This window comes from Lissotriton helveticus, chromosome 10, assembly GCF_964261635.1.
Source record: "Lissotriton helveticus chromosome 10, aLisHel1.1, whole genome shotgun sequence".
NCBI classification, from domain to species: Eukaryota; Metazoa; Chordata; class Amphibia; order Caudata; family Salamandridae; genus Lissotriton; species Lissotriton helveticus.
The window spans coordinates 1,116,748,162-1,116,775,417 of NC_136071.1; the positions used below are offsets into that span (position 1 = coordinate 1,116,748,162).

At 42.2% G+C, this 27,256-nt stretch overlaps 1 protein-coding gene across 1 annotated transcript in view; it reads left to right on the top strand.

Annotated features, from left to right (window-relative positions):
- LOC144784828 (collagen alpha-4(VI) chain-like) overlaps positions 1-27,256 on the top strand; it is a 509,156-nt gene that overhangs the window by 416,587 nt on the left and 65,313 nt on the right. Inside the window, exons 38-39 of the mRNA XM_078663887.1 lie at positions 7,749-8,420; positions 20,287-20,386. Of these exons, the coding sequence (XP_078520013.1) occupies positions 7,749-8,420; positions 20,287-20,386 (772 nt within the window). The remainder of the gene's footprint in view (positions 1-7,748; positions 8,421-20,286; positions 20,387-27,256) is intronic.

Genomic DNA, 27,256 nt, shown 5'->3' on the forward strand with positions numbered 1-27,256 from the left:
AGAAACGTCCAGAACAGTTAGTGTGGCCAAATTCTCCACGGAGTGCAGGAACATTAAAAAGATCATATTAAGACACTGGCCAATGCTTCAATTGGAACCTGACTTTAAAAACATTTTTTGAGACAAACTCCTATTTGCATATGAGAGAAGTAGGAACCTTGCAGAGTTACGCAGAGCACAAAGTCAAGTGTCCTGATCACGACACACAAAGGCACTATACCGTGCCTCAACTGTGGGAACTGTAACAACATCATTAAGGGAAATACCAATAACCATCCGACCAAAGGCTACTACATTAAACTTAGTTTATACCAAGATCTGCTAAGATCTGCTGAGGCAACTCTTCTCATGCAACCTCGTTTCAGATTGGCGACAGTGGGCGGTCGTGCCATTTCGAACACCCTCCCAGGGGCTTGGAATAGTCTACCGGCGGACTTGCGCAAAGAATCTAATCTGCTGTCCTTTCGGAAGAGGTTGAAGACTGTTCTTTTCCAGAAGGCCTGGGGAGGGCTATAAATTTCTGGGAAGTATCTTTCTTTTGGCTTCCTGTGGTGCTTACTGGACAAGCGCTTAGAGACCCCTGGGTTATATAGCGCTATACAAATCGAAAGAAATAAAAATAAAAATAAATATACCACAGCCACATGTGATTAAAAAAATCTTGTGTATCTACTAAAATGCCCATGTGGGCTGGTGTACATCGGCAAAACTGAAAGAAAATATCAAGATTAGATTAAATGAACACAGAAGTAATATCAGAAATAAAAACCCAAAATCCGTTGTGGCCACACATTTCACAAACTTTAATCACAACATCAGTCAACTGCGGTTTCTAGTGTGTGAAGTCGTGGATATCAAAGAAGGGAGAGATAACCGCAAATTTCTGCTACAAAGCAAAACATTCTGGATCAAAAAGATGAACTCATTAGTGCCTCACGGCCTCAATGATCGAATCGAATACAGTTGTTTTCTGTGATTAACCTGACCTGCATTTACTGTGTACACACATACTGAACATTCTTGAACTGTTCCAGTGAATTCTAACAGTTCCGCTCCCTACCTTCACTTCTAACTGTTTATACTTCCCCTTTTTTACCGTTTCTCTCGAACTTTTCTCTTCCCTTTTCAACTTTCCCAGTCAATTCCAATTGTTGTAATTTTCCCTTTTCCCCTTTTCTCTCTTAATTCATTTCTTTTCCTAAACCTTTTTCTATCAAATTTTTCCTTTCCCTTTTCAACTTTCCCAGTTAATTGTAATTGCTGTCATTCTAATTCTAATTGTTTCCTCTTTTCCTCTCCTTTCCTAATTTTTCCCTTCTCAATCTATTTCAGTAAATTCATATTTTCCCCTCCAACTGTGGAGTTTCTCTTCTTTTCTGCCTTAATTATTTCCCTTTTTGTAATCTTTTTCTTTTCCTAATTTTTCCCCTCCCAACTTTTCCTGTCACTATGTTTTTTAATGTATCCTTCCGCTATTTTGTTTTTCATCGTCACAGTTTATTGTGTAACCTTTCTAATTTTGGATTGGTTATTGTAGCATATTTGGTCTTTTCCAATACACATTCATGTGAGACTGTTCTCTCGTCTCACGCTAGGGTTGAAATAATTTTCCTACCTTTCAAGATGGCAACCATTTCAGTTGGGCACCGATACTCTTTCACTTTCTATCCACTTTATCTTTTCTTCTGGCTGCACTCTTTTCGCTTTTTACTACTACGGGCACATACGTTGTCAGTCACCAGGCTCTTTAGTTCGAGTTAAGCCATCGGTTGAGGGCATTAAATGACACGTATCCAGGTAACTTGCTGCACTTTTGTACGCTAACAGCGTTACATACAGACCAGCATATCTGGTTATTTAGTCTAATGCATTAACGTGCATCCACAGCACACCACAAGCACCTCATGATGATACGTTTCTTTTGATCCAAAAACTATCCTTAAGATACGTTTTTGTTTTTACTTGTAGATCAGCACAACGGGCAAGTTAATCTATTGCACTAACGCTCATCCGAAGCACGCTGCAATCTCCGGCACGACAGCACGTTCCCTTTGATACGTCTTCGTTTTTTCGATATTTTTTACTTGGGCACTCGCTTTAAAACCTGTCACTCGTTTGCACCTCGTTTTTTGCTACTCTCATCACTGGGCTGTTTACACAAGTTTTTCACCCTATGGTTTACCCGACACCTCGGCTTTCACTCTATCTAAACTGGGCTGTTAGATCACCCGTTTTTTCCCCGATCGCTCACTCGGTCACTTTTATTAACGGCTTGCAGGAATCTTGTCTTCTCATTCCATCTCTCTAGGAACTGACCCCCTGAAGAAGGGTGGTATCACTGCCCGAAATGCATTGGGGCTAATACTAATACTGGTAATACTAAGGTCCATGAAGTCGGGGTCCCCAACGGATCCCTGTCCGGCCCGAGTGCTTGAGGGAGTGGCTGAGGCGGTATGTGGGGAGGTTACTCAGATAGTTAACCTCTCCTTCTCTACTGCGACTGTCCCATCTTGTTGGAAGCAGGCTAAGTTATTGCCGCTCCTAAAAAAACCCGGGATGGATCCAACCGCCCCATCAAGCTACCGGCCCATCTATTTTGCTGCCGGTGTTGGCTAAAATCTGTGAAAAATTGGCGTTTCGCCAACTGGACAATTTTGTTGAGACCTCTAATGCCTTACATCCGGCCCAATCGGGGTTTCGGGCAGCCTACAGCACCGAAACAGCGCTGGTTGAGGTGTCGGAGGCTATTCAGGAGTGCCTGGACGGAGGCGGCAGAGTGGTTCTGATTTTGTTGGATCTCTCTGCCGCCTTCGACACGGTTCCCCACGGGCTTCTTCTCACCAGACTGACAGCCATTGGCATTACTGGCTCGGCCCTAGACTGGCTGACGTCATTTATTTTTTTTTAATTATTTTTATTGGTATTTTGAAAACAATGCGATACAATGTCACATATGAACACAAAATGAGTCAGGCATCGGAGCTTGGACACAGAGAACTGTGCAATCACATCATGAATACAGGAGCATACCTTTGTGCATATCATAACGTGGGTGGTTAACCATAATTGAAGGTTGGAAGTATTATTCCGTATCAGAGCTAGTGTTGTCCGTATCAGAAGGTGGGTCGCAGATGTTCCCTCTGTATTTATTCCACGCCCCCCAGACCCTCTTCCATTTCTTGGGGCAACCTGCTGACGTCATTTTTGAATAATCAGACTCAGCAGGTCTGGTTGCCACCGCATGCGTCCTCGTCGAGAAAACTCTCTACTGGAGTCCAGCAGGGGTCTACACTGAGCCCCTTGCTTTTTAATGTTTACCTTACCCCTCTGATCTATCTGGCTGAGCATCTGAGGACAAAAATAATTGCCTACGCTGACGATACCCAACTTTTGTTTACCTGGCCAGGTGACAATTTGGATACAATGCAAAAACAACAATTGATGGACAGAATGCAGAACAATACCATAAATTCACCCCAGTACAGAGATCTGGGCCTAAATCCATCGTTTTTTTTCACTCCACAGCACCCCAGGTCAGACATGGCCATATGCAAATCAGCCTTGACCCTGTGCCTCATGGGAACAGTCCAGCCCGAACTGCCAAGCCATGTCTTTCCCGGACCGGAATCAAGCATCCAAGGACCGGTTTCTGGCTATCAGCCTTCATCAGCCTGGATAGCTTGACTCCAGTGGTGTCGAGAGCATGAGACTCATGTCTGAGCATACCCATCCCACTCGGGGTGACAAAATGCAAAAACAACAATTGATGGACAGAATGCAGAACAATGTCATACATTCACCCCAGTACAGCGATCTGGGCCTAAATCCATCGTTTTTTTTGCACTCCACACCACCCCAGGTCAGACATGGCCATATGCAAATCAGCCTTGACCCTATGCCTCATGGGAACAGTCCAGCCCGAACTGCCAAGCCATGTCTTTCCCAGACCGGAATCAAGCATCCAAGGACCGGTTTCTGGCTATCAGCCTGCATCAGCCTGGATAGCTTGACTCCAGTGGGGTGGAGAGCATGGGACTCACGTCTGAGCATACCCATCCCACTCGGGGTGACAAAATGCAAAAACAACAATTGATGGACAGAATGCAGAACAATGTCATAAATTCACCCCAGTACAGAGATCTGGGCCTAAATCCATCGTTTTTTTTCACTCCACAGCACCCCAGGTCAGACATGGCCATATGCAAATCAGCCTTGACCCTGTGCCTCATGGGAACAGTCCAGCCCGAACTGCCTAGCCATGTCTTTCCCGGACCGGAATCAAGCATCCAAGGACCGGTTTCTGGCTATCAGCCTTCATCAGCCTGGATAGCATGACTCCAGTGGTGTGGAGAGCATGGGACTCACGTCTGAGCATACCCATCCCACTCGGGGTGACAAAATGCAAAAACAACAATTGATGGACAGAATGCAGAACAATGTCATACATTCACCCCAGTACAGAGATCTGGGCCTAAATCCATCTTTTTTTGCACTCCACACCACCCCAGGTCAGACATGGCCATATGCAAATCAGCCTTGACCATGTGCCTCATGGGAACAGTCCAGACCGAACTGCCAAGCCATATCTTTCCCGGACCGGAATCAAGCATCCAAGGACCGGTTTCTGGCTATCAGCCTTCATCAGCCTGGATAGCTTGACTCCAGTGGTGTGGAGAGCATGGGACTCACGTCTGAGCATACCCATCCCACTCGGGGTGACAAAATGCAAAAACAACAATTGATGGACATAATGCAGAACAATGTCATACATTCACCCCAGTACAGAGATCTGGGCCTAAATCCATCGTTTTTTTGCACTCCACACCACCCCAGGTCAGACATGGCCATATGCAAATCAGCCTTGACCCTGTGCCTCATGGGAACAGTCCAGCCCGAACTGAGAAGCCATGTCTTTCCAGGACCGGAATCAAGCATCCAAGGACCGTTTTCTGGCTATCAGCCTTCATCAGCCTGGATAGTTTGACTCCAGTGGTGTGGAGAGCATGGGACTCACGTCTGAGCATACCCATCCAACTCGGGGTGACAAAATGCAAAAACAACAATTGATGGACAGAATGCAGAACAATGTCATACATTCACCCCAGTACAGAGATCTGGGCCTAAATCCATCGTTTTTTTGCACTCGACACCACCCCAGGTCAGACATGGTCATATGCAAATCAGCCTTGACCCAGTGCCTCATGGGAACAGTCCAGCCCGAACTGCCAAGCCATGTCTTTCCCGGACCGGAATCAAGCATCCTAGGACCGTTTTCTGGCTATCAGACTTCATCAGCCTGGATAGCTTGACTCCAGTGGTGTGGAGAGCATGGGACTCACGTCTGAGCATACCCATCCCGCTCGGAGTGACAAAATGCAAAAACAACAATTGATGGACAGAATGCAGAACAATGTCATACATTCACCCCAGTACAAAGATCTGGGCCTAAATCCATCGTTTTTTTGCACTCCACACCACCCCAGGTCAGACATGGCCATATGCAAATCAGCCTTGACCCTGTGCCTCATGGGAACAGTCCAGCCCGAACTGCCAAGCCATGTCTTTCCCGGACCGGAATCAAGCATCTAAGGACCGGTTTCTGGCTGTCAGCCTTCATCAGCCTGGATAGCTTGACTCCAGTGGTGTGGAGAGCATGGGACTCACGTCTGAGCATACCCATCCCACTCGTTGGGTGACAAAATGCAAAAACAACAATTGATGGACAGAATGTAGAACAATGTCATACATTCACCCCAGGATAGGGATCTGGGCCTAAATCCATCGTTTTTTTGCACTCCACACCACCCAAGGTCAGACATGGCCATATGCAAATCAGCCTTGACCCTGTGCCTCGTGGGAACAGTCCAGCCCGAACTGCCAAGCCATGTCTTTCCAGGACCGGAATCAAGCATCCAAGGACTGGTTTCTGGCTATCAGCCTTCACCAGCCTGGATAGCTTGACTCCAGTGGTGTGGAGAGCATGGGACTCACGTCTGAGCATACACATCCCACTGTTTGGACAATTTGGATACGTCAGCTGTTCAGCTCTGCCTCTCCTCTGTTTTCGGTTGGCTCGCACTTGCATAGTTAAAGTGCAATGAGGAAAAGTCTGAAGTCCTCTTTTTTGGAACCTTCCCCAGCAACTTTAGAGTTCATCTATGGCCACCTGATATTTCCTGCCCCAAATCTATGGGAGGCCCGGCTAGGAACCTGGGTGTTTGGTTCAGAGATAATTTAAAATTTGAGGACCATATTAAAAAACTTACAGGCATCTGTTTTGGCACCCTGAAAACCCTGGGCAGATTCTTTCCTCTACTTCCAAGGGAAGCCAAAGAGACAGTGGCGCGCGCCCTCATTCTATCTAGGCTTGATTACGCCAATGCTTTGCTCTGTGGCCTTCCATCCTACCTGAATAAACGACTCCAGGTGGTTCAGAATGCGGTAGCTAGACTCCTCTTTAATATTTCTAGGAGGTCTAGCGTCCGCTCCCACCTGCACAATCTTCATTGGCTCCCGGTGGCACAGCACATTTTGTTTAAATCGCTGGTCCTCTCTTTCAGAGCGACGCATGAGTTGGGGCCAATGTACCTGAGAAAGCGCTTCTCTATGTATGTCCCTAGCCGCTGCCTCAGATCAGCCAATCAGTGTAGGATGGCCCTTCCTAGATTCAAGTATGCTAGGTTGGGGGTCAGTCTATATCGGTTACTGCAGGTAGAGCCTTGAATGCACTGCCCTTCCACCTCCGTGCATCTCAGAATATTGCCCAATTTAAGAAAGGTCTAAAAACTCATCTGTTCAATTTATCTTCCTAATTGCTTCCACCGCCTTCTACCTCTGCTCTCCTCGCTTACCCTCACGCACCAGGATACTCGCGAGTAATAGAGCGCGCTACAAAACACTCTATAACATAACATAACTAATGTGTTTAAAACATCACGGAAAACTACTAATGGATTCATGAAAATAATGTAATGACCTCATGAAAATAATGAGTATAAACCATTGCACAATACATTAAAAGGAGGTATTGAGTGCAACTTTGGATTATTTGAATAAAATTGTTACCTTTGGACCTCTGGTACTGCGCATTGAGGGACAATTCCCAGTGGGAAAGTGCAATTCCCAGTGGGAAAATGCAACCGTAGCTTTGTCAGTAAAACACTGTTGCATAACCCTTCAAAAGATCCATTGCCTATTGTAAGAGCTCGTTGTTGACTGCATTAGCGGAATCTGATTGGCTGTCCTTTCCACAACGTTCCAATGAATGTACTTATGTTTGATCACTCAATTACCAAATCTTAGATAATAATATGTTAATTGTTCACCCCAATGTTCCATTGCTTGCTTTTAGGGCATACAGTAGTAATCTTTAACAAATGATATGGATCCAAGAAAACTAACGGTTTATAACCTTTTTTGTGTGAATCAATAATGGTGATTATAATGGTAATAACGCAAATAGTACTGTCAATAATATTAATTAATAAATTACTGAAAACAAATTGATGTTATGTCTTTATGTACATGTGTTATTTGTTGTGCACGACATGACCTGGAAGGATTTCAGTTTACATTAGTGAACCTCTCTATTTACTTAACAGGTAAAAGTTTTCTCTGTGGTATAAAATTTATTTTGCGTATATTAACAGCTCCTCAGCAAATCAGAGGTACAGTCACTTCTAAAAAATAGTGATTGAACATATTTCATCTCAGAATTATGTATGTTTTTTATTTTCTTCACTTTGCAGATAAGTGCCAAGCAGATGTGGAGTGTGAGCAAGCTGATCCGCCTCCTGTGGAGGTTGACATGGACCTTGCTTTTATTATTGATGGCTCCCGCACCGTTGGCAGCGAAGACTTTGAGCGGGTAAAAGAATTTGTTAGCACCATTCTTGATCAGGTTGAAATCACATCAGAGCCAGAGTTAGGGGGCACAGGTGCCAGGGTGGCATTGGTGCAACAGGGTATGCCTGGCTTCACACCCAACCGAGGCACAAGCCCAGTCGAAACAGAGTTTGGCTTTGTAACATACAACAGTAAGCGTTTGATAAAGCGGCACATCCAGAATGATGTTTCACAGCTAGAAGGACCTTCTTCCATTGGTTACGCTGTGCAGTGGACCATTGACAATATCTTCTTGAAGGCTCCCAAGTTGCGAAAGAACAAGGTCATATTCACAATTATTGGAAGTCGGACAAGCAGTTGGGACATTGAGAAACTGAAAGAGGTCACCCGGCTAGCAAAGTGCCAAGGATACATCCTGTTCACCTTGGCTTTCGGCAACGAGTTAAGTGACAGTGAGCTAGCTGACCTGTCCAGCTTTCCACATGAACAGCACTTGGTGCGATTGGGAGGAACGCTCAAGCCTGAAATGGAATACGCACAGAGATTTAGCCGAGCCTTCCTGAACCTTCTTCTAGGTAAGTGGTGTGATTAGTGCAAAATATCTCTCAATGTGCTAGTCATAAAGTAGATGGTTGCTATGTATTTCTATGGTTGTGGCCAACAGAAGAGAGAAGAAATGCATTGGTTATCTGATTCATTTCTTTTCTTAACTTTTACTTTGACAAAAATTCATACTTCTCTCACATATGGGCATGGTATATAAATAACCCCATACATACTTTTAATTTTGAGCTGTTATAAATAGGGAAAGAGGGAAAGTACGCCTGTCTTAAAACCGAGATAGTTACTTTCAAAATTGTAGTTGATCAAACCATGAAATTCTGTGTGATAATTCAATTTTTGTTCATTTAAAAAATAATTGTTGTAGCCAGTATTGACAATTTATGAACATTATACATATTGTATGTTTCTTGAATGCAAAGTTTGTTTTCAGTGAAAAGTGTGTGCATTTGACCATGGTTTCCTAATGGGTTTCTATCAGAAAGAATAGGACCAATAATGTTCCAAGATGGCTGCAATATTTAATAACAGATTAGATAGTTTGGAGTTCAAAACATTCCCAGAAGGGTTTTCATAGAATGTAATTTTTAACGTAAAATATTCTAATAGGTGAATCTCTGCTAATTTGGGTGGCAAAGTGAAGTTTAGACAGTTAATGCTATACTAATCTAGCAGCTTTTTACACACACATCAGAATTATTGTTGAAATGTACAATTTGACAATTTGTAGCTAAAGGGTCTGATTTACAAAGCATGTAGTAAATTTGCACTCCTACAAGTGCTCCTGTGGACAGGTATACATTCACGGTTTTTACCAATTAACAAACATTTTCATTTGTATGTCTGGAAAGCTATGCCAGCTGTAGTAAGTGTCCTGGTGCACTACTTACTGTAACTGTACAAGCCCCGTACGCCACATTTGCGTCATGCTGCGGGGTATTTACAACGTCACGTTGTAAAGCCCTGCGCCACATGTGGGCGTTCCGGCGCAGGGGAGGGCGTTCCGGCGCAGGAACGCCTCCTAAAAGTGGCTGAGTGAAATCTACAAGATTTCACTCAGTCACTTTTATGGCCATGCTGCGTCAAAACCCTGAGCCTGCTTGAAGCAGGCGTAAGGATTGGCGCAGCATGTTAGGCATAGGGGCACCCGAGCCTTGCTGGAGCTGCGTCGCGTTTGCGACGCAAGTCCACCAATGCGTCACCTTTATAGCAGCAGATCCGTCACGCATCTGGCTAATCTTGCCCCATGGTGCGCCCCATTGTAAATGCGGCGCATCCATGGTGGCGCAAGAGGTGTCTGCCATGACGCACAATAACTGGTGCATCCCTGCTGATATGCAGGGATGCACCAGTTATTCTAAAATGCCCCACAATGTTTTGAAATTTCATTAATGCAGAAGCGTGCATTGGGCAGATTTCTGCACTTTGGAAAGGCAGAGAACTCCGATTGCACATCTCGTTTCCTTCATCCCTTTGCACAAACCCTCGCTAAACCTGGGCTTGTTCAATTCCCTTTGCCATTCTGAAAGGGGGTTTAATCCAGCCCTTTGCTGGGATAAATATTCACCCATTTCCAGTGTGGCAAAGGGTCGGATGGAATTTGTGAACGCCTGTCTATGGAATTAAGAACTCAGAAGCCAACCAACAGATTGTCATGCCAATTGCCTACCCCTTGCCTGGAAGTTGTGGTGTACAATTACTCAAAAGTTAATTGATTTACATACGCTGGGAATTATTTTGTGAATACCTAAAAGGCGTACATTGAGCACTTTAGGTCATAAACATGCTTACGGCCAAAATGTCTTTGTGAATTAGGCCCACAGAGTCAAGTTTGTATTTTTTTCGGTTTTTTATTCCAGCTAAATACATTTAATAGGGTAGTAATCGGAATAACTAAGATCTGACGGGTAATAGTCACCAGCTTGATGCAATTTGCACCTGAACACCAAACTAAGACAAAACAATCAGGTTACTAGTATGCAATGCACATTTAATGAAGTACAGGTAAGTCAATTCAGTGCAGCAGACTGAGACATGGGCAACTTCAGAAATTGATAGGTGAAGTGGCGTGGTCGGAGAGCAGGTTATCCGCTCAAAAGTTGTGTAAGACAAGAACCTAAGTACATTTGCAGTCAATAGGCGAGAGAGCACGCTCAGTGGGAATTGGTGATGCATCTTGCTCAAAGACTTTACCTCTACAATTTGAATATTTTTCTAGGGCAAAGATCCACAATCTTGTAGGCAGGATTCCATGAGACATGTCTTTTTTTGTGGTCCTGCAGTAGAGGCAGTCTTTGCAATAGAAAGCTTGGAGTTGGGGAAACAGTCACAATATACCCCTTGAGGTTGCTTTTTTTTTGGTTATACTGGGTGCCTTGTGCCATTCCTCCAGAAATAAAAATCTCTAAGACTCAACTTTTCAGAAATTGTTCTGTAACTTATTCATCAGTCCTCCCTACATATGTAAATTTTCAGGAGGTCTTTTTGGCAGCAGACAAAGGGTTGAGGTTACTGTGCAGTTCAGATGCATAGTTAAATGTCTAGATGCAATTGGTTCCTAGAATACCTCTTCAGCACTTTCACAATACCTGGCTGAAGACATGTCCCATTGCCAGTGGTCTACTGGTTTACTTATGGGTTACTGCAGTCTTATCTTTCAGTTATGGCAAAGTGGCTCAATGCAGCAGGTTTTAAAATGCGCATTTAGTCTGTGCTTGGTGAAAAGCCCTAAACAAATAAAACTAAAATTCATGTCGTTTTCTCACTTTTTTATTAACAGTTTGACTCTGCCAGTTTAAAAAATATACTTTACTGCACCAACTATCCTAGAGTCATTTATACCTCAGCCAGCACATATGACAGCACCCTGTTCCTCATCACCAACCTCAAACCCCAAACTCTGCCCAAGACTGGCCTAGTCCTGCCTCTCCAATAAAGTCCCCACTCTTCCAGGCTTCTATTGATTTTTTCATACTTATTACCTACATGCTAATACTTTGAAGTTGGAGCATTCTCCTAACAAAGGTTAGATAGTGTAGTGTTTCGTCTACTTGTCCCTTTTTGCAACACAGGCAACTACAACCTATGCATAAACGTGAGCTTTTGTGCACATCATAATATGAACTTTTGTGCAGCTATGGAAAACTGTGGTGCATTTTTACAGCTGACTCGCCAATGTGTCAAATATAGCAATTGTATACACATAATTCACATGGAGCTGGGGTCTGATAACGAGTCCCCTTGCTATGTACAGCTCATGCACCAGAATCAGAATGTCCAAAAATCTAAAATCAGAATAAATAGGTAAAAAAGATGAACTTCCACTGAGTAAAATTTGTGAAACTTTATATATGCATTTCCTCTAAACATGGGGACCCCTTCAACCACGAGACATGAAAAGAATCTTCCAAATCTGATTTCAAGCTATGGCACATAAAACACTCTCAACAGAATGTAACTCGCAGATACATTTTCTATATCTATTTCTCTCTAAATTTAGAGGACTGTCAACAGATGCTAGAAAGTATGAAGTCTATTAACATCCACGTCTTATATATTTACATATGCCAATTCTGTTAAGGTGTACAGTGACTTATTTTAGCAGTTTCTAAACATACTATAAATCATTTTTTCCCAGAAAATTGGACTTGGGGAATGATAAAATGCACATACTGCTTGATCCTGGAAAGGAGATGCAACAATCTAGTGGCAAGTAAAAGGCTTGCAAATCCCTCCCTGAGCTCACTGGTGTGCATAACAGGCCCCCCATACAGGATTTCCGAAGTTAGAGTGGATGAGCAGCAACATCCCTAGCGATCATAAGTCAAAGGCGTTATGTGGATAGTGTGTGCGTTGTGAATACCAAGGCTATGTTTGGAAAATAGGTAAGAAGAAAGGCTAGAGGAAACGGGTGGGGGTGTGTTATGGGTGTTTACAAGAGCAAATATAACTGTAAATCAAAAGAGTGCTATGCAATTTAGGGAGTATGAGTGAGTGCAAGTATATTTTCAATTTGTAGGTTTACTTGATATTTACTCTCAAGTGAAGGGGTTCGTTGGCAATGTGTTGGACTGGAATTTCAGATACTCTTTTCTCTTGTTTTCCAAATTGCATTTCTTTGCTTCTAGCCTAGTAATTTACTAGTTGCATTTTTGGCGTTTATCATAGAATATCTTAATTTTGGCTGGTAGGTAGGCTGAGTGCTGCAGTTCACTGCCTTCAATATGGTGCAGCAGATCTTAAATGTGATGCAGTGGATGCTGTTGTAGTTCCTGGAGTGTGAATGAGGCAGAGGATGAAGTAAAGAAAGAGGCAGGGCCATTGCTATGCATACCAGTGCCAATAAACTAGATTCAAAAAGGCAGTACAAACCAGGAGAATCTGCAGCACAGTCATCGAGGAGGGATAGTGGCTGTGTGCAGAGGAGATACACGAACTTCTCTCTACACCTCAGACTACCCACTGAATGCAGAGGAGAAAGGGATCAAGGCTGAATTACTTGCTTCCCTGAAACATTGATGGCTCTTAGATGTGATAGGAGTGAGAAGAAACACAGCTGGTATGTTATGGAAAGTGATACAAGGGGCTACAGGTCAGAAATTGTTCAATGGTAAAGTTTGGAATAAAGATCACTGCAACCAGTGCATACCTCAACATGCCCACATTTCTGAGCCATTATGGCCCCGCTGAAGGATGTCAGCTATATAGAGGACACACAAAAGCAAACTGAAGATCTTTCAAAACAAAACCCACATCAGGGAACTGCACTGCAAAACAAACACATGGGGTATGGCAGGGGGAACGAACCTGGACCCATTTATACAGTACTGATCTTGAAAATTCTGCTAGGAAGATTGAAAGGAACCATAAAATCCCAGCAAGTTCCCCCTGAGTCAGAGTCACTTCAATACATAATAAAAGTTAAACAGGATCTTGCAAATTGAGCATGGGAGGACACTATGCCACTAACAAGTAATTCTGGGTGCACACATAAGTCACTCTTTGTTTTCAGAAGATGCAAGGGAAGGAGAACAAAAACTGGACGAAGATGGGAAAATGGTAGTCAATTGAGATGAAGGAGATTTAAACCTAACCAAAAACAGAAAAGGTTCCAAGCCAAACTACAAAGCTTGTGGGAAGAACTATCACAGACTTTAAGAAAAAAAAAGCTCTCTAGACAGTGGCAAACCAGACACTTAACACAAGAACAGAATGCCAGATACTAGATCACAAACATAAATGGGAGGATTTGCAAAATAATAGGAAAGATAATATAAACATGCAAAACAAGTATCAAGACACGGAAAAAAGAAACATGGAGTTCATCCGACATAATACCCTGATCCTGGAATTGAAAGAAGGCAAGGTGCTGGGCAAAGGGTAGAGCACAGAGTGAACTCTTGGAAGGAAGGAGAGGGTGCAGGCCCGAGAGACGTTCTGCATAAACTAGCTTCATGCCAGCAGAACCACCAAATCATTAAATCTTTGGCAAAGCAAGCACAGTTTTAGAGCCAAAATAACCAGAGACAACTTTGAGACAGCTAAAGAATTGTTCAACCCCACAAACCAGTTCAGTCAGCTTTGTAAATAACCAGTTGCCTACCTCACTAGGTCAGCTGTCCAATCACCCAAATAATTAGATTTATACAGAAATGGAGAGGCAAGGTCCAAAAATTAATTCAATAAGTACAAAATTGAATCGCAACGTATCTTGGAAGGATGTGGTAAATAATTCAGTGCTTTATTATTCTTTCCAATTTCCTTCATAAAATACAGCCAGACAGCCAACGTGTTTTGCCCATACATCAACAGCTTGCTCAAGGCTGCAATTTACAAAATTTGAAAACATTGAAATACACAATTAATCACTCATTAAAAACTAAGGTACAAATAACCTACTACAATAATCCATTCAAATACTCTATTCAAAGAAAGATTTAGCTGGCAGGTTGAAAGAATGAACAATTCTTTTAAATTGTACAGAGAAGAGAATGCATTCAACAATTATTTGCTGTGAACCAACCAATTTGGGCCTAGAGGATTCACAGATGAATTCAATTTAAACTAATCAAAGTGTACCAAAAAAGGTATAGCAGGCAGATCGAAACAATCAACAATTCTTTTTCAACTACACAGAAAAGAGAATACATTCACCAGTTATTTACTGCATGAAACATCACAGAAAATTAAATTGTTATAATTGCGACCTCAAATTGTTGCAGTCTCAAAGTTGTACTAAAGGTAACGATCTATATTTTTTTATCAGATTGAGATCATTTAGATAAATATTTCAGAGATATCATGGGCCGAATATTTATGCAGTGATGTCGTCATGCAAAGCACTATTTATTGTTGTATCCCAAGGGATTTTGTACCCAGAACCATGCCAATTTACTGATTAAGCCCATCATATTACATAAAACATGCCCATTGCTTCCCACTGTCCATCTACAACTTACTCATACTAGGCTCAATATTGAAATATTTGTCAGTCACCTTATAATCTATAGGTGCTATCCAGAACATCTTGTTCTTAAGTCATGCACACGTCATGTATTGCAGTCATAAACAACTATATTAATTCCTAAAGGATTATCCATCAGCTCTATGTACAATTGCACTGTAATTGCAAAAGGACATGAAAAATAACGTTAAGTACATTAGCTCACCACTTGCAACCAAAATTTAATGACCCAAGAATTTACCCAAGTCACTATTAAATCATGTCACGATTAGAATAGAATCCATCCTGCACATCACATTCCATCCCAGGACAAATTCAGTATATTCAAGAGAATCAACATTCCACCAACAAAAAATAATCTCTATACCAACACTCATACTAACTCCTAACAATATCTCCCATCCACAAATGATGCTCACACTTCCCTCTCCAGATGTAGTCTGGAGAAATCATTGGATTTCATCAGGACAGGGAAGTGTGAGCATCATTTGTGGATTGGAGATATTCCTATAAATCAGTATGAGTTTTGGAATACCTCCCATGACAAAACTTTTACTGAGAAGATCATAGCTGTAGGAATATTGAAGCACATGCTAGATATTGAGCTAGATAGGTCTAAGGGCGCTTAAGCAACAACAAACTTAGAGACCCAACTGCTTAGGAGCAGGGACTACACCTTCTTCTCAAATACAATTCAGTCTTCAAGAGAGATTAGCTCAACCTCACAGCAAGTTGTCTGGTGGAACGAAAGTCAGTAGAAGGTTTATTAATTACAGTATTAAAGAAGTCTCCCATGAGAACAAACTTGGTGAGTGATTCGTAGTTTTGCAGACAGGTGATCCATCACAAATGTGACGAATATCCCATTCAGTTTATTGCATGTACTACAGAGTATAATGCACTTGTAAAATGGTGGGTGGGATATCTGTCATGTTTGTGATGAAATAACCCGTTGCCAAACTCTAAATCAGGTCCTTGGTCTGAACCTCACAAAAGTCAAGGTTTAGATGCTGTGAACTTAGCGATAACATACTGGACAGTAGTATAGCCATGAAAATGATGCAGAATTTTCCTAAGGATTCCCAGCTGACATTCAGTAGAGTAGAAATGCAGAAGAGAATCACATTGCATTGAAAACATTGCTGTATGCTCAAACATGAATTTGTTTTTAGAAATCCTTCCAAAAATAGTCGTTGTAGGTGTGGGCAGAACAGGAGGACAAGAAATTGGGTCTCAGAATACATTCAGAAAGATGATGTGATTAAGGAGCAATTGAATAACCTTTTTGAATAACCTTTTGATCATTTGGACAGCAAAGAGTCTACTCAGTCTGAAGAGCACATATTATGAAAGAGGAACCTATAGAGAGACAATCCTATCCCAAACTCTTGAGAAAAAAGTACTAGCCACAAAAAATCTAACAGATAGCAATATATGCAGAAAAGCATAATCTTTCAAGTCTACTTTCTATCCTGTTATAGCAGAGAGGAGGTAAAAAAGCATACCTGATAGGAGTATCATGAGGTTCAGTTACATTACAGGCAGCTATGCTGCATGTAACATAATGTCATTTATAATTCAACAAGGGAACCCAAAGAATACCTATGGACCATGGGTAACTAGCTTTTAAAGACAACAAGGGTCCTTAGGACAACCAAGATAGACACAAAAAATGAATTTATAGACCACAATCGGTACTACAAACAGACTTCCAGACCCAGCCGGGTGAGGAATTTTTAATTTTTTGGATAAAAAACAATAGGGTGACCAACCGGTGGTCAGTTATACACACTTTTGATAGGGTACAGTCCTGTACCTATCTTTACAAGGAAAAAAGCGTAATAGAGGTAAAGAAAGAAACAAAGTTATCAGGCAAGAAGTTTTGGAGCCAAAAATGTCGCTTGTAGATTAGTGATCAATACACACAAGTTCCGACATACAGTATGTACAGATTAGCATACAAATGAATTTGTCTGAACTACTGTTTTAACCGTCAACGTTTCGATCCAGGGGATCTTGGTTGTCCTAAGGACCCTTGTTGTCTTTAAAAGCATGTAACATAATGGTTATTCCCAACCAGGGAAAAGATAAGAGGTTTGTATAGGCCAGTAGCCCTGCTACACCACAGACACAAAAATATTTATGAAAATACGAGGGAACCATCAGGAGATTGTACTCCTAGAGCCATTTCCTGATGCCTGTCAATTGAGATCTTCTACAGCTTGTTGATGGTGAGAAACCTGCCTTTGCTCCGGCTAAACCTAAAGCTTGATGGATGGTGCATCTTATGAAGAAGACAAATAACCTTATTGAAATCTGTCTTACATTCTCTGGGGACTGAAAACCTAATTGGCAGCTGGAGCTAGTTTTTCCTTCAAAGGGTTCTCCAAAAGCGTGGCTTGGATCAGAGATTATATTAGAAAATGCTAATTTCAGTATTCTCAGAGGCAAAACTGCATTACTGGACTGATTACAAATGGCCCCATGTCCCAATTTACATCTGAAATAGGATTAAAAGTGACCTGGAATTCTGGAGAAAGATCCACTTATTTGAAGTACGTGGAAATATTCCCAGAAACCATAAAGAATTTGGGGAAAACGTGCAGTAATCATGCAATAATATACATTTCTGCATGTTATTCCTCCATTTCAAATGTACAAGCTTGTTGTAGTGCAGTAAAGGCAATGAACTGCCTCCCTGTATCAGTAAATAAAACTGTGCATTACCACTGTGCCTTATTACCAGGCCACTTTTTATTAGGCATTAGACGTATACTGATCCTAGGTGACATACATGATGAGACGGACATTGATTGCTGCCTCATCGCCCTCACTGTTTGTACTCATTTTGGAGCCCACAGCAGCAAAGATCCAAGATTATCCCAACATTAGAGGATACATAGTTGTGGCAGAGAACACAGAGTGTTCCCTGCCACATGGATGATGATAATATCCCCTCACCCACTAGAACGTGTTTTATTGATTCTATCTTTGATTGCAGAATGTAAAAGGTATGGGTAGGCATTAGGGTTTAAGACCCACGTGGAAAAAGTGGCAGCTCTTTTTTTTTTAATCTTTAGGGAAGACAGGAGTCTCACAATTCTCAAAATAATGTGTAAAAAGTTTAAATGAGATATCTGGCTAGGAGAGTGCTATCCTTGGAATGGGAACCTTTATGACTCAAATATATCAGGCTCGCTTTCAACAATGACACAGTAGAAGCAAATGTATAGGACACTTATATGTCATGACAAGGTAGGGTGGTTGCAATCAACATGAATATCATAACAAGACGACTAAATATGTTCCAAGCCCTAACATTGATGATTGCGCACCCACCTTTAAAATTACAGTAGTTGACTTTATATGAGCTGGTGAGAGAGCAAGTGAAGCTGGAGATGTTCTGAAGCTTTTAAACATAACATAGGGTGGAGTTACCATTTTTAATGGAGCACCGTCGGGTTTCTCAGTACCATATCATTTGAGAATGGTTTAAAGTGGACCTGGCGAGGACCGGTTGGGCACCTATTTGTCCTCATCAGTCTTTGACCCAGAACAAGAGAGAGAAAAATACAAAGGGAGGAACGAAGGAGGAGGATAACGACTGAAAAACAGTAATGGAGGAAGAAAGCTGGAACGAAGATGGTGCAGGGGATAAGGAGTCAGGCAATGTCTGGTGATGGATTAAAGATGCATATGTGGAATCAAGACTATGCAACCTTTGTATTCAGCATCTCAACCTTCTGCAACACTGGCGGGAGCTTCTCAGCAAAGGTGTGGGCCCCAGCACTTATTATTTTACAAATTAAACCCAGGATATGGCTGCCCAAGAAGCATAAACCTTTGAACGGATTTGGTTGCCAACTCACAAGCTTGTACTACATGTCAGACTCTTGTTTAAAGAGGCTTACATAAGGAGGTGTTCGGCATTAATGAATCTGAAAAGCACGCTGCTTTCAAATAAGACACTTAGTGGCCCTGAGGCAAAAGTTATCCATTGAACCCTTTGTTTATTTGTTACTGTATATCTGAACATGAAGGATCCATCTGACAAATAACGTATACAAATTCCCAATTGCACCTATCGAACCGGTGCGGTTGCAATAACTGGAAACACTGCAGAAATAACTTGGAATAGTTTAACTAAGAAGTCGCAGGATTGCTTATGGGAAGTCCTGTCCACAACCACCGGAAGTATTCTAAATACGAAAATCAATTAAAAATGTTATGTATTTATGGTACCTCATTCTTTCTTTTTGCTTCAGCGTGGCCATATGGGCACAGCTCTGCATACCCAGTATATATGGGGTTTTAATAAGAAGGACTGGCATCCATAGAAGATGTATTAGGATATTTCACCCCAACCAATGAGAATTATTCTTCCTACGATAACACAAAGACAACCCCAGTAAAGGCAGGTGGCTAATTGGCCCTGTATTCTCTCACTGCCAGCACTACTGTTTCTGTGGGCATTGGTAATTCTAAAGGACTGGGGGTATTACTGTTGATGACCAGTTAATTGGAAATTAAATGAGGGGTTTTGTGTTTCTACAGTCAGTGCTTGATTTGAGCCAGTAGTTTCCAGTGCTTAGTACCGGCACTTAATTGTCAACACTAGCACTTAAGACAGTCTGCCACATGGTGGCGATGTCTGTCTAATTTAGAGACGAGCACAACAACAATTGATTATTAATTCAATACACATTTAAAAAGACTAATACCTGCCATCGAAGACATTCGTATGACTTTTGGGGGGTTGGAATAGTCTAAATTCTCACATGTGTAAGAGTGTGATTGTTAGTAGTTGTGTTGGTACTGTCAGTGGCAGTGCTAGCAGGGGCAATAGGTGGTGCAAGTTGCTGTGGCATCCTGGTGAGGCCCTTATGTTTTTACAAATTAAGTACTGTGTGCACACATTCACACTTGTTTTTCTTCATTTTTGGTCGGGCTGGGTTTTCTCTGGGTATTGGGCAAAGCATGCAGTGAAAAAATTCTATCCCTCAGTGTTTTCATAGAGGTCTTGACTCCCAGAGAGACTGGTGGCTGTACCAGCTAAAGGAATTATACAGGCAACTTGTAATGGGCCCCAGAGTGTTGGCATGTATTCCTTATAAGAAATGTTTCCTCTGATAAAAATTTCTAAATGCTGGAATTTGGAAAAGAGCAGATTTCCCACACATTTATGTGAGATTCTTAAAGATGCAGCATATCACATCCATGGAAGGAATAATGCTCTATATTAATGACAGCAGCAGACACTTTCTGAAAAAAGGAAAAATAAAACTAACTTGATGCCCATTGACAAGGAGCTGTTACCGTTTTGTGAATTACCAATTATTTTACCCTTTTTAAAGACATGCTACACTGAAACCCCCAAAAAAGAGAATGTGCAATAATATTTCCTACCCTCTTCACAGGAGACTTAAACATCTACCCACCCCCAGGGATCCGAGGAGAATGCCAGGGTCGAGGAGATGCACGGGCACTGCCAGCAGAACTGGTGTCGGTAGTGGAGAGGTGAGTGCTAAAGAAGTGAATCTTTTGGAAATGCAGAACTTGTGAGGTGTCCTGGGAGAGGCCGTTGCAAACCTCTGTCAGCCATGCATGTGTATTTATGCATTACACGCTGCCCCAATTCTGTGGGTGCCACTCATTTGTAGACCTTTAGCCTTCAATTTCACGTCTGGGTAACTTCTGATATGTACTATTATAACTATTGTTCTCACACATATCGGAATTATGAGCTTTGCTGATTTTTCCGCAACCAGTAATTACGTGGTGTGATAACATGCAAATCCCTTGGATAAACTTTAAACCTGCCAATATTTATAGAGGGAAAATGCCTGATAAAAACCACGACAAGCAATGTTTAGCGTTCCAAGCACCAAAATCCATGTTATGTGCCATTTTTGAGGCTGCAGGTTGGGAATAGTCAATAATTATTGCACCCAATAAATTCTGAACTGAATAGTGTCGGATTTTATCAAGTGCCATCATTATTTCAAACAACACCAGGGCACTCGTATGCAAGGCCATAGTTGAGAACAGCACAGGCAGAACTACTACTGCATCTCTCTGCCAATGCAAGTCTGCCCCCATTTTGGAAAAATAATGGAAAAAAGGGTCATTCACAACAGACATTCATTATTTTATTGAGAATTCACTTCTCATTTATTATACACGGGTTTTGGTAGTGCAACTATCAAGCAGACCTACTGTTAATAATAAATATAGAGTGGCCTTTGCTTCTTCTACTGTTAATATAGCTAGAGTGGGCTTTCCGGCTGGCTCTATCAATCATTGACTTTCATCGATCAGCATCTGTTATGTTATGTTATCTAATTAAATTTACAAAGCTCACAGCTGCACCAGCAACGCTGACCACCGCACTAGAATACCACATCAAAAGAGCAGCAGAAGAGATCAGAACCTCCTGATAGATGAAAGCCAGGCTTTAAGCTTTTTTCTGAAATCAAAATCATTCTGGATATTTCTTAGCTCAAGGGGCAAACTGTTCCAAAGAGCTGGAGCCAAAACTTGAAAAGAGAGGGCACCAGCATGTTTCCTGTGGAACCTGGGAGTTACCGCCAGTATTAAGCTGGGCCGAGCAAAGGGCTCTGGTTTGGAGATAAGATCTCATAAGATCAGAAAGGATGGAAGCACTTTGAGTATTCGTGGTTCTATGTGTTGTACTAAGAGTTTTAAATTGAATTTGCCTCTCCAATGGAAGCCAATGGAGCTTGCGAAGAGGCCCTGAAGTAGAACAAAACTTTGAGAGAGACAATAGCAATCTGGCCACCGTGATTTGGACCGGCCATAACCTCTTAAGGATAGATTTCGTACAACCCAGATAGAGGACTTTACGGTAGTCTAGGTAGGATAGAATAAGAGATTGAGTAATCATCTGGCGAATATGCAGTTGGAATAGGTCAATAATAGGTTTTAGTCTTCTCAGAAGACCAAAACAATTGCCCGCCAGAGTGGGTACATGCTTCTCAAGACTAAGTGAGTCATCCAGCCATATGCTCAGGTTTTTCACCAATGATTTAGGTGCAGGGGTGCCCAAGGCTGTCCAGCCACCACAGATTTCCCCATGGCTAGTATGGTTGCCAAACAGTAGGTTCTCTGTTTGGCTCGAATTTAATTTTAAACAATTGCCATCCATCCAGCTGGCCACTGACAGCATACAAATCTGAAATTTAGTAATATACCTAGAGGAGTCAGCAGAAAAAGAAATGATACGTTGGCTATCATCTGCATATGAGCCAATAGAGACCCCTACATGTTTCACTATCTCTGCCAAAGGTCTAACATATAAGTTAAACAGTGTGGGGCTCAAGAGGAGTCCTGAAGAAACTCATGCTCCAAAGGTCTGGGAGATGAAGGAAGGAGGGGAGGACCTAGAAAGAATGGTGGCTAAAGGAAGATTTGAACCAGGACACTGCTTTGCCCTCTTATGCCTATGTCATGAAGGCATTGTAAAAGCACCTCATGAGAGACGGTGTCGAAGGACGCACTCTAATCGAAACAAATCCATAACTCTGTGATGCATCTCAGTGACAGACATGAGAGCAGATTCTGAGCTTAGATGGGACCCGAAGCCATTTTGGGTGAATGTCCAGAATGCCGTTGGCTTATAAGAACTCCACTAGAACTTTGTTAACGTGTTTTCCCGCCACTTTTGCTAAGAAAGGGAGTAAGGATATAGGGCTGTAGTTACCAGGGCTGGAAGGGTCAAGGGAAGGCTTTTTCAGAGTGGAATGTGTTTTGCCTGCTTCCATGCTGGGGTAAGAATAGTAGAGGACAGTGAAAGATTGACTATGTCAAGGAAGCAGGGAATAACAATTTCCTGCAGTTTTAGGATTTCATCTGGTTTGAGGGGAACATCCAGTGAGCCCGATTTCACTAAGATGCATCAAACAGAAAAGGAGGGTAAGTCAACAGGGGGCAGTTAATTAAGAACTGCCCAAGGAAGTGCCTCCTCTTGACACTCAAGAGTGGGCTCAACCCCAGCAGTAGCATTAGGCTGGAACTGGGCACAGATATCCCTGATCTTTCCCACGGAAAAAATCTGCGATTCTATTGGAGTGGTCATTAGATTGCTCTGCCAACTTGGTCATGGCTGAAGTTGTTAACCTTTTGATAATGGAAACGATTTCCTTTGCAGGGTTCTTGCTGTTTGAAATTTTAGAAGAAAAGAACTCTGCTCTGATTGTTTCTATCAATTTAATGCATTCAAGTAAAGTGACTTTGTCCTAGTGTCATAAGATTTTCTCCACATGCTCTCAAGCACCTTGCAACGCTTTCTCCCAATAATCAGTGTTTCATTGAACCAAAAGGCAGAGGGCTTACTCCTGGCCTTTACCTGGCGGAAGAGTATCAACTTATTGAGGGCCGAAGTGACCCATTCCTTCCTGTCCGTATCAGCGGAGTCTGCACTAGGATGTAGCTGGGGGGAATAGGACAAGATGTAGCTGACAAATTCTGTAATATTAAGCTTATGCCATGGCCTTTTAGTAGTATAAGCGCTCATGGACGTGGGTTCGTGCCCAGTTATTAAAGGAGACATAGAGATCAGGTAGTGGTCTGTCCAGGTCATGGGTCTTGGAGGAGCCACCTGAAGGCGTTGCAGGTTCGAAAGAAATGGATCTAAAAGGTGACCCGTTAGGTGTGTGGGACCTCTCACTAACTGCCATCTATGATGATGCCAAATTATCCATTAAGTCATGAGCCATTGATTCTGTCAGCCATTGACTTGAGACTTTATAAATCACTTTTTTGGCTCAGGGCTGTGGAGTATTCATCTCTCACCTAATGCTGATCTCTGTCTGGGTGTATCCCTCCTCTTCCACTTGAGTGCTAGCATTGAACTGCATTAGAGACAACATCAACACTATAGCCCTTTCTGTCCCCTCTAGCTGGCTCCCTCCAATGTGTCTCATTCTAATGCACATTCTTTACCTCATTAAATCCAGGCGTAATGTTTTTGCCACTGATTATTTTTTTATTACCAACTTGAGTGAAACTGCGAATAGAAACAATTGACATCAAATTGGAAAAGATGATCATTTATATGACATATCTAATAACCTATTGAAAATGCACTTCATATTTACTTGTCCCTTCTGTGAAACTGCCAATGAAAAGGTGACCATGAACAACAAAGTTTTATTTAGCTGGACTGAGCACTGACTTGATAAGCAAACTCACACTGTGTAGTTGCAGGGAGGCTGCCAAAGTGCTCATTGTGGGTGGCATCTTCTTAAAATGTCAGGAAGCACACTCCTGATGCACAGCCTATTAATTTTTATATCACCAAATATAACTATCTCAAAGAAGTGTGAGAACAGAGAAACAAAGAAACAACAGAAACCAAAGAGACCTCTCCATGTCTGTAACAGGACTCCACTAACAGGAAAGAGCTTCACTTTTAACCATTTCTCTTGTGGTTTTCTCAATATAGGTGGAAGCCAAATGAGTGTTTCATGTGTCATTTGTGAGGTCTCAATAGAGTCAAAGTCCTATCTTTCCAAGTAATGCCATCAATCTAGAGACGGTATGGAATATTTATGAGGAAGAACAGTTTAGCTGCATATCTAATTTGTCTAGCACTGTTGGAAGTGCCTCTGGCATAGGATTAACATTCCTAGTTGTTTATAGGCCTTACCTACACAGCACCTGTGCTGGTTCTTTGAGCCCTTTTGTTTTCAAACTGTGGGCTCAGAGGCTTCATAATCACAGTAATTTGCTTGCTTCTTATTCGGCAGCTGCAGTAAGCTTCTTTCCCCTTCATGTGTTTGTCCCTCCTCTGGAGCATGGAAGCATTACTTTTGTCCTTCCACTGCTCATATTTGTAGATGCTACATTTTTCTATGGGTCTGGTTAAATTTGGACACATATTCACATTTTCTTCTGAAACAGGATTAAAAGTGGCCTGGTAACTTCAGGAATAGAGACACCTTCTTAAAGCAGGTGGACATATGCCTAGAAACAAGAAAGAATACCGATTTTGAAATGTTATTCCCCATTTCAAATGTGGAAACTTGTTGTGGTGCAGTATTTCATCCTTACCAATTCGGGCCACTTTGAGATGGAACACCGGGTCTTGCCATCCTCCACTCAGCCAGTCATTCGCCATCCGAAGTTGTACAGCCCAATAATATAGACAAATGTCCACCATTTTTAATGTAAAAATATTTTTTTAGAGTTTTATATTCCCGCGAGCTAGACCAGAGACATCAGGTGTCAGATCGCCTTACATGGGTACCAGTTTTGTTACTGATGGACACATTCATTTTTTTAGGCACGGGGAGAATTAATGGTTGTCCCAGAATCACAGGATGTTGAGCTTCACTGCCCAGACTCGAACCCGGTTCCCCAGCTTCGAGGTCGACCACTCTAGCCATAAGGCTACATCCTCTCCTCTCATCCTCCATGCCCAGCCCTGCGTCATTTGTGGACTCAGCGCAGTTATCATACGCCGTTCTGGCCGACCTGTTCATCTATAGAATGGAGCAAATTTTGGCTGTTCTTTTTTTAGAACCAAGCCTGGGGTAACAGGCAGGGAAAGGATTGGATCATGTAGCATATTCATTTAAAACAACGTCACCTTACCGAATATGTTCATTGGGAGTCTGGACCTTGTGGCAAGAGCTGCCAACAATTTAGAGGGGTCAAATTCAGGCTTGGCTCTAAGGCAAAATGTATTCCAAAGTATATTTAAGCTTAATCTGCAGATCGGCAATTGCACCTGCCAGTCCACTACGCTCAGGGCACCCTTCAGTGGGACTAAGAGAGACTTATAACAATTGACCTGCAGGCTAGATGCCTTTCCACATATGGAGAGCATTTAGATGAGGCGAGGACCCGAGAGGGGGGGCTGTGCAGTAAACAGGAGAATGTTGTCCACTTAAAGAGCTTTTCAACTCCTCTACTGCTTGTCCTCATACAAAACCCCAGATGTGGCCATCACATCGGACCCACATTGCAAGTGGCTTTATAGCTAGTGTGAATAAGCGGTGCCTCACCCGATTGAGAAGAGATCCGAGAGGGTGCCGTTGACTCAAACTTGATTCCTTGGATGTGAGTATAGGAACCTGACACAAATAATGGAGACCATCTCTTCCAAATCGGATTGTCTCACTAATGATATCTTCCTCGGAGACTTTAACATACACTGGAATGATTCTAATGATCCTTTAATGAAGTCCTTCAAGGTCTTCTCAGACCTCAACCTTACCCAGTCTTGTTATGTTCCTACAGCAAACACATGCAAAACTCCAAAGCAGAATACTTCAGCGAGCAATTAGACAATGCCAAAAATAGATCCAAAAAATTATTCAAAAACATCAAACAACAAGTAATTCTAACCAACACTCACAGTTTCTGTTTACTCCGGCCCAGCTTAGCCTCCTACCTGTTCAGTACCCAGCTAGAACCCCGTCCTTCTGGCTATACTACTAAAACAATGCTACTTGGAGCTCCTTCAAAATCCCGAATAAAGACACTTTAGTCACAATGTTCACAACAATAAAACCCCAAAACCACGTCAATGATCCCCTGCCTGCCAAGCTCACCAAACAGCTTACCCCTCCATATTCCCTCTTCGGTCCAAGATTGTCAACGCCTCTCTCTCTCAGGACATGTTTCCCAACTGCTTTAAGATTGGTCAGGTTACCCCTATTCTAAAATAATCAAATGCAGACCTGTCTGACTGTTATGAACCCCAATGTACCCCGATATAGGCTTAGGTAGTCACACAACCGTTTACTTATATTTGTCCAACATTGTTCTACATAATGGGTTTGGTGCTGAACTTGTACCTAGTTAGATGCTGCATACATGTTGTGTGGTTTTCTCATTTATTATGTATGAGGATTCTCAGTATCACAGCAGGATTACCATCTTCTGCATAATTACTCTGTATAAGGGTCATCACAATTGTAATCCTTGGCCGACATACCTACAGTACCATGACACATCTAGGTAGAACCCCTGAGGGTACCTTTTGGGTATATAAGCGCCACTTCTTCGCTGGTCAAACCAGAGGAGAATGACTTCCATGCTGACATGCTGATACAAGATGCTGGGGTCCCTGCACGCAGACACTCCAGCACACAGTGGTCTGACATCCCTCGCGGGGTGTCCAACTCAAGACCAAGATGGGGTCCTTTGTTCTCTCACATCAGGTAATGAGGTTGGCTCTTTCCTAGGGGGATTCTTGGCTATACACCTATATACATGCTAGGTGTACTGATGTACATCTAGTTAGGGTTCGCATTGTTGGAGTACGCATTATTACTGCCATGTATTTATATGCCTGCATATAGTCATTGTTTTAGCACTATAGTAGAATTCTACATTTTATTTACTCTGTTGGTGCTCATA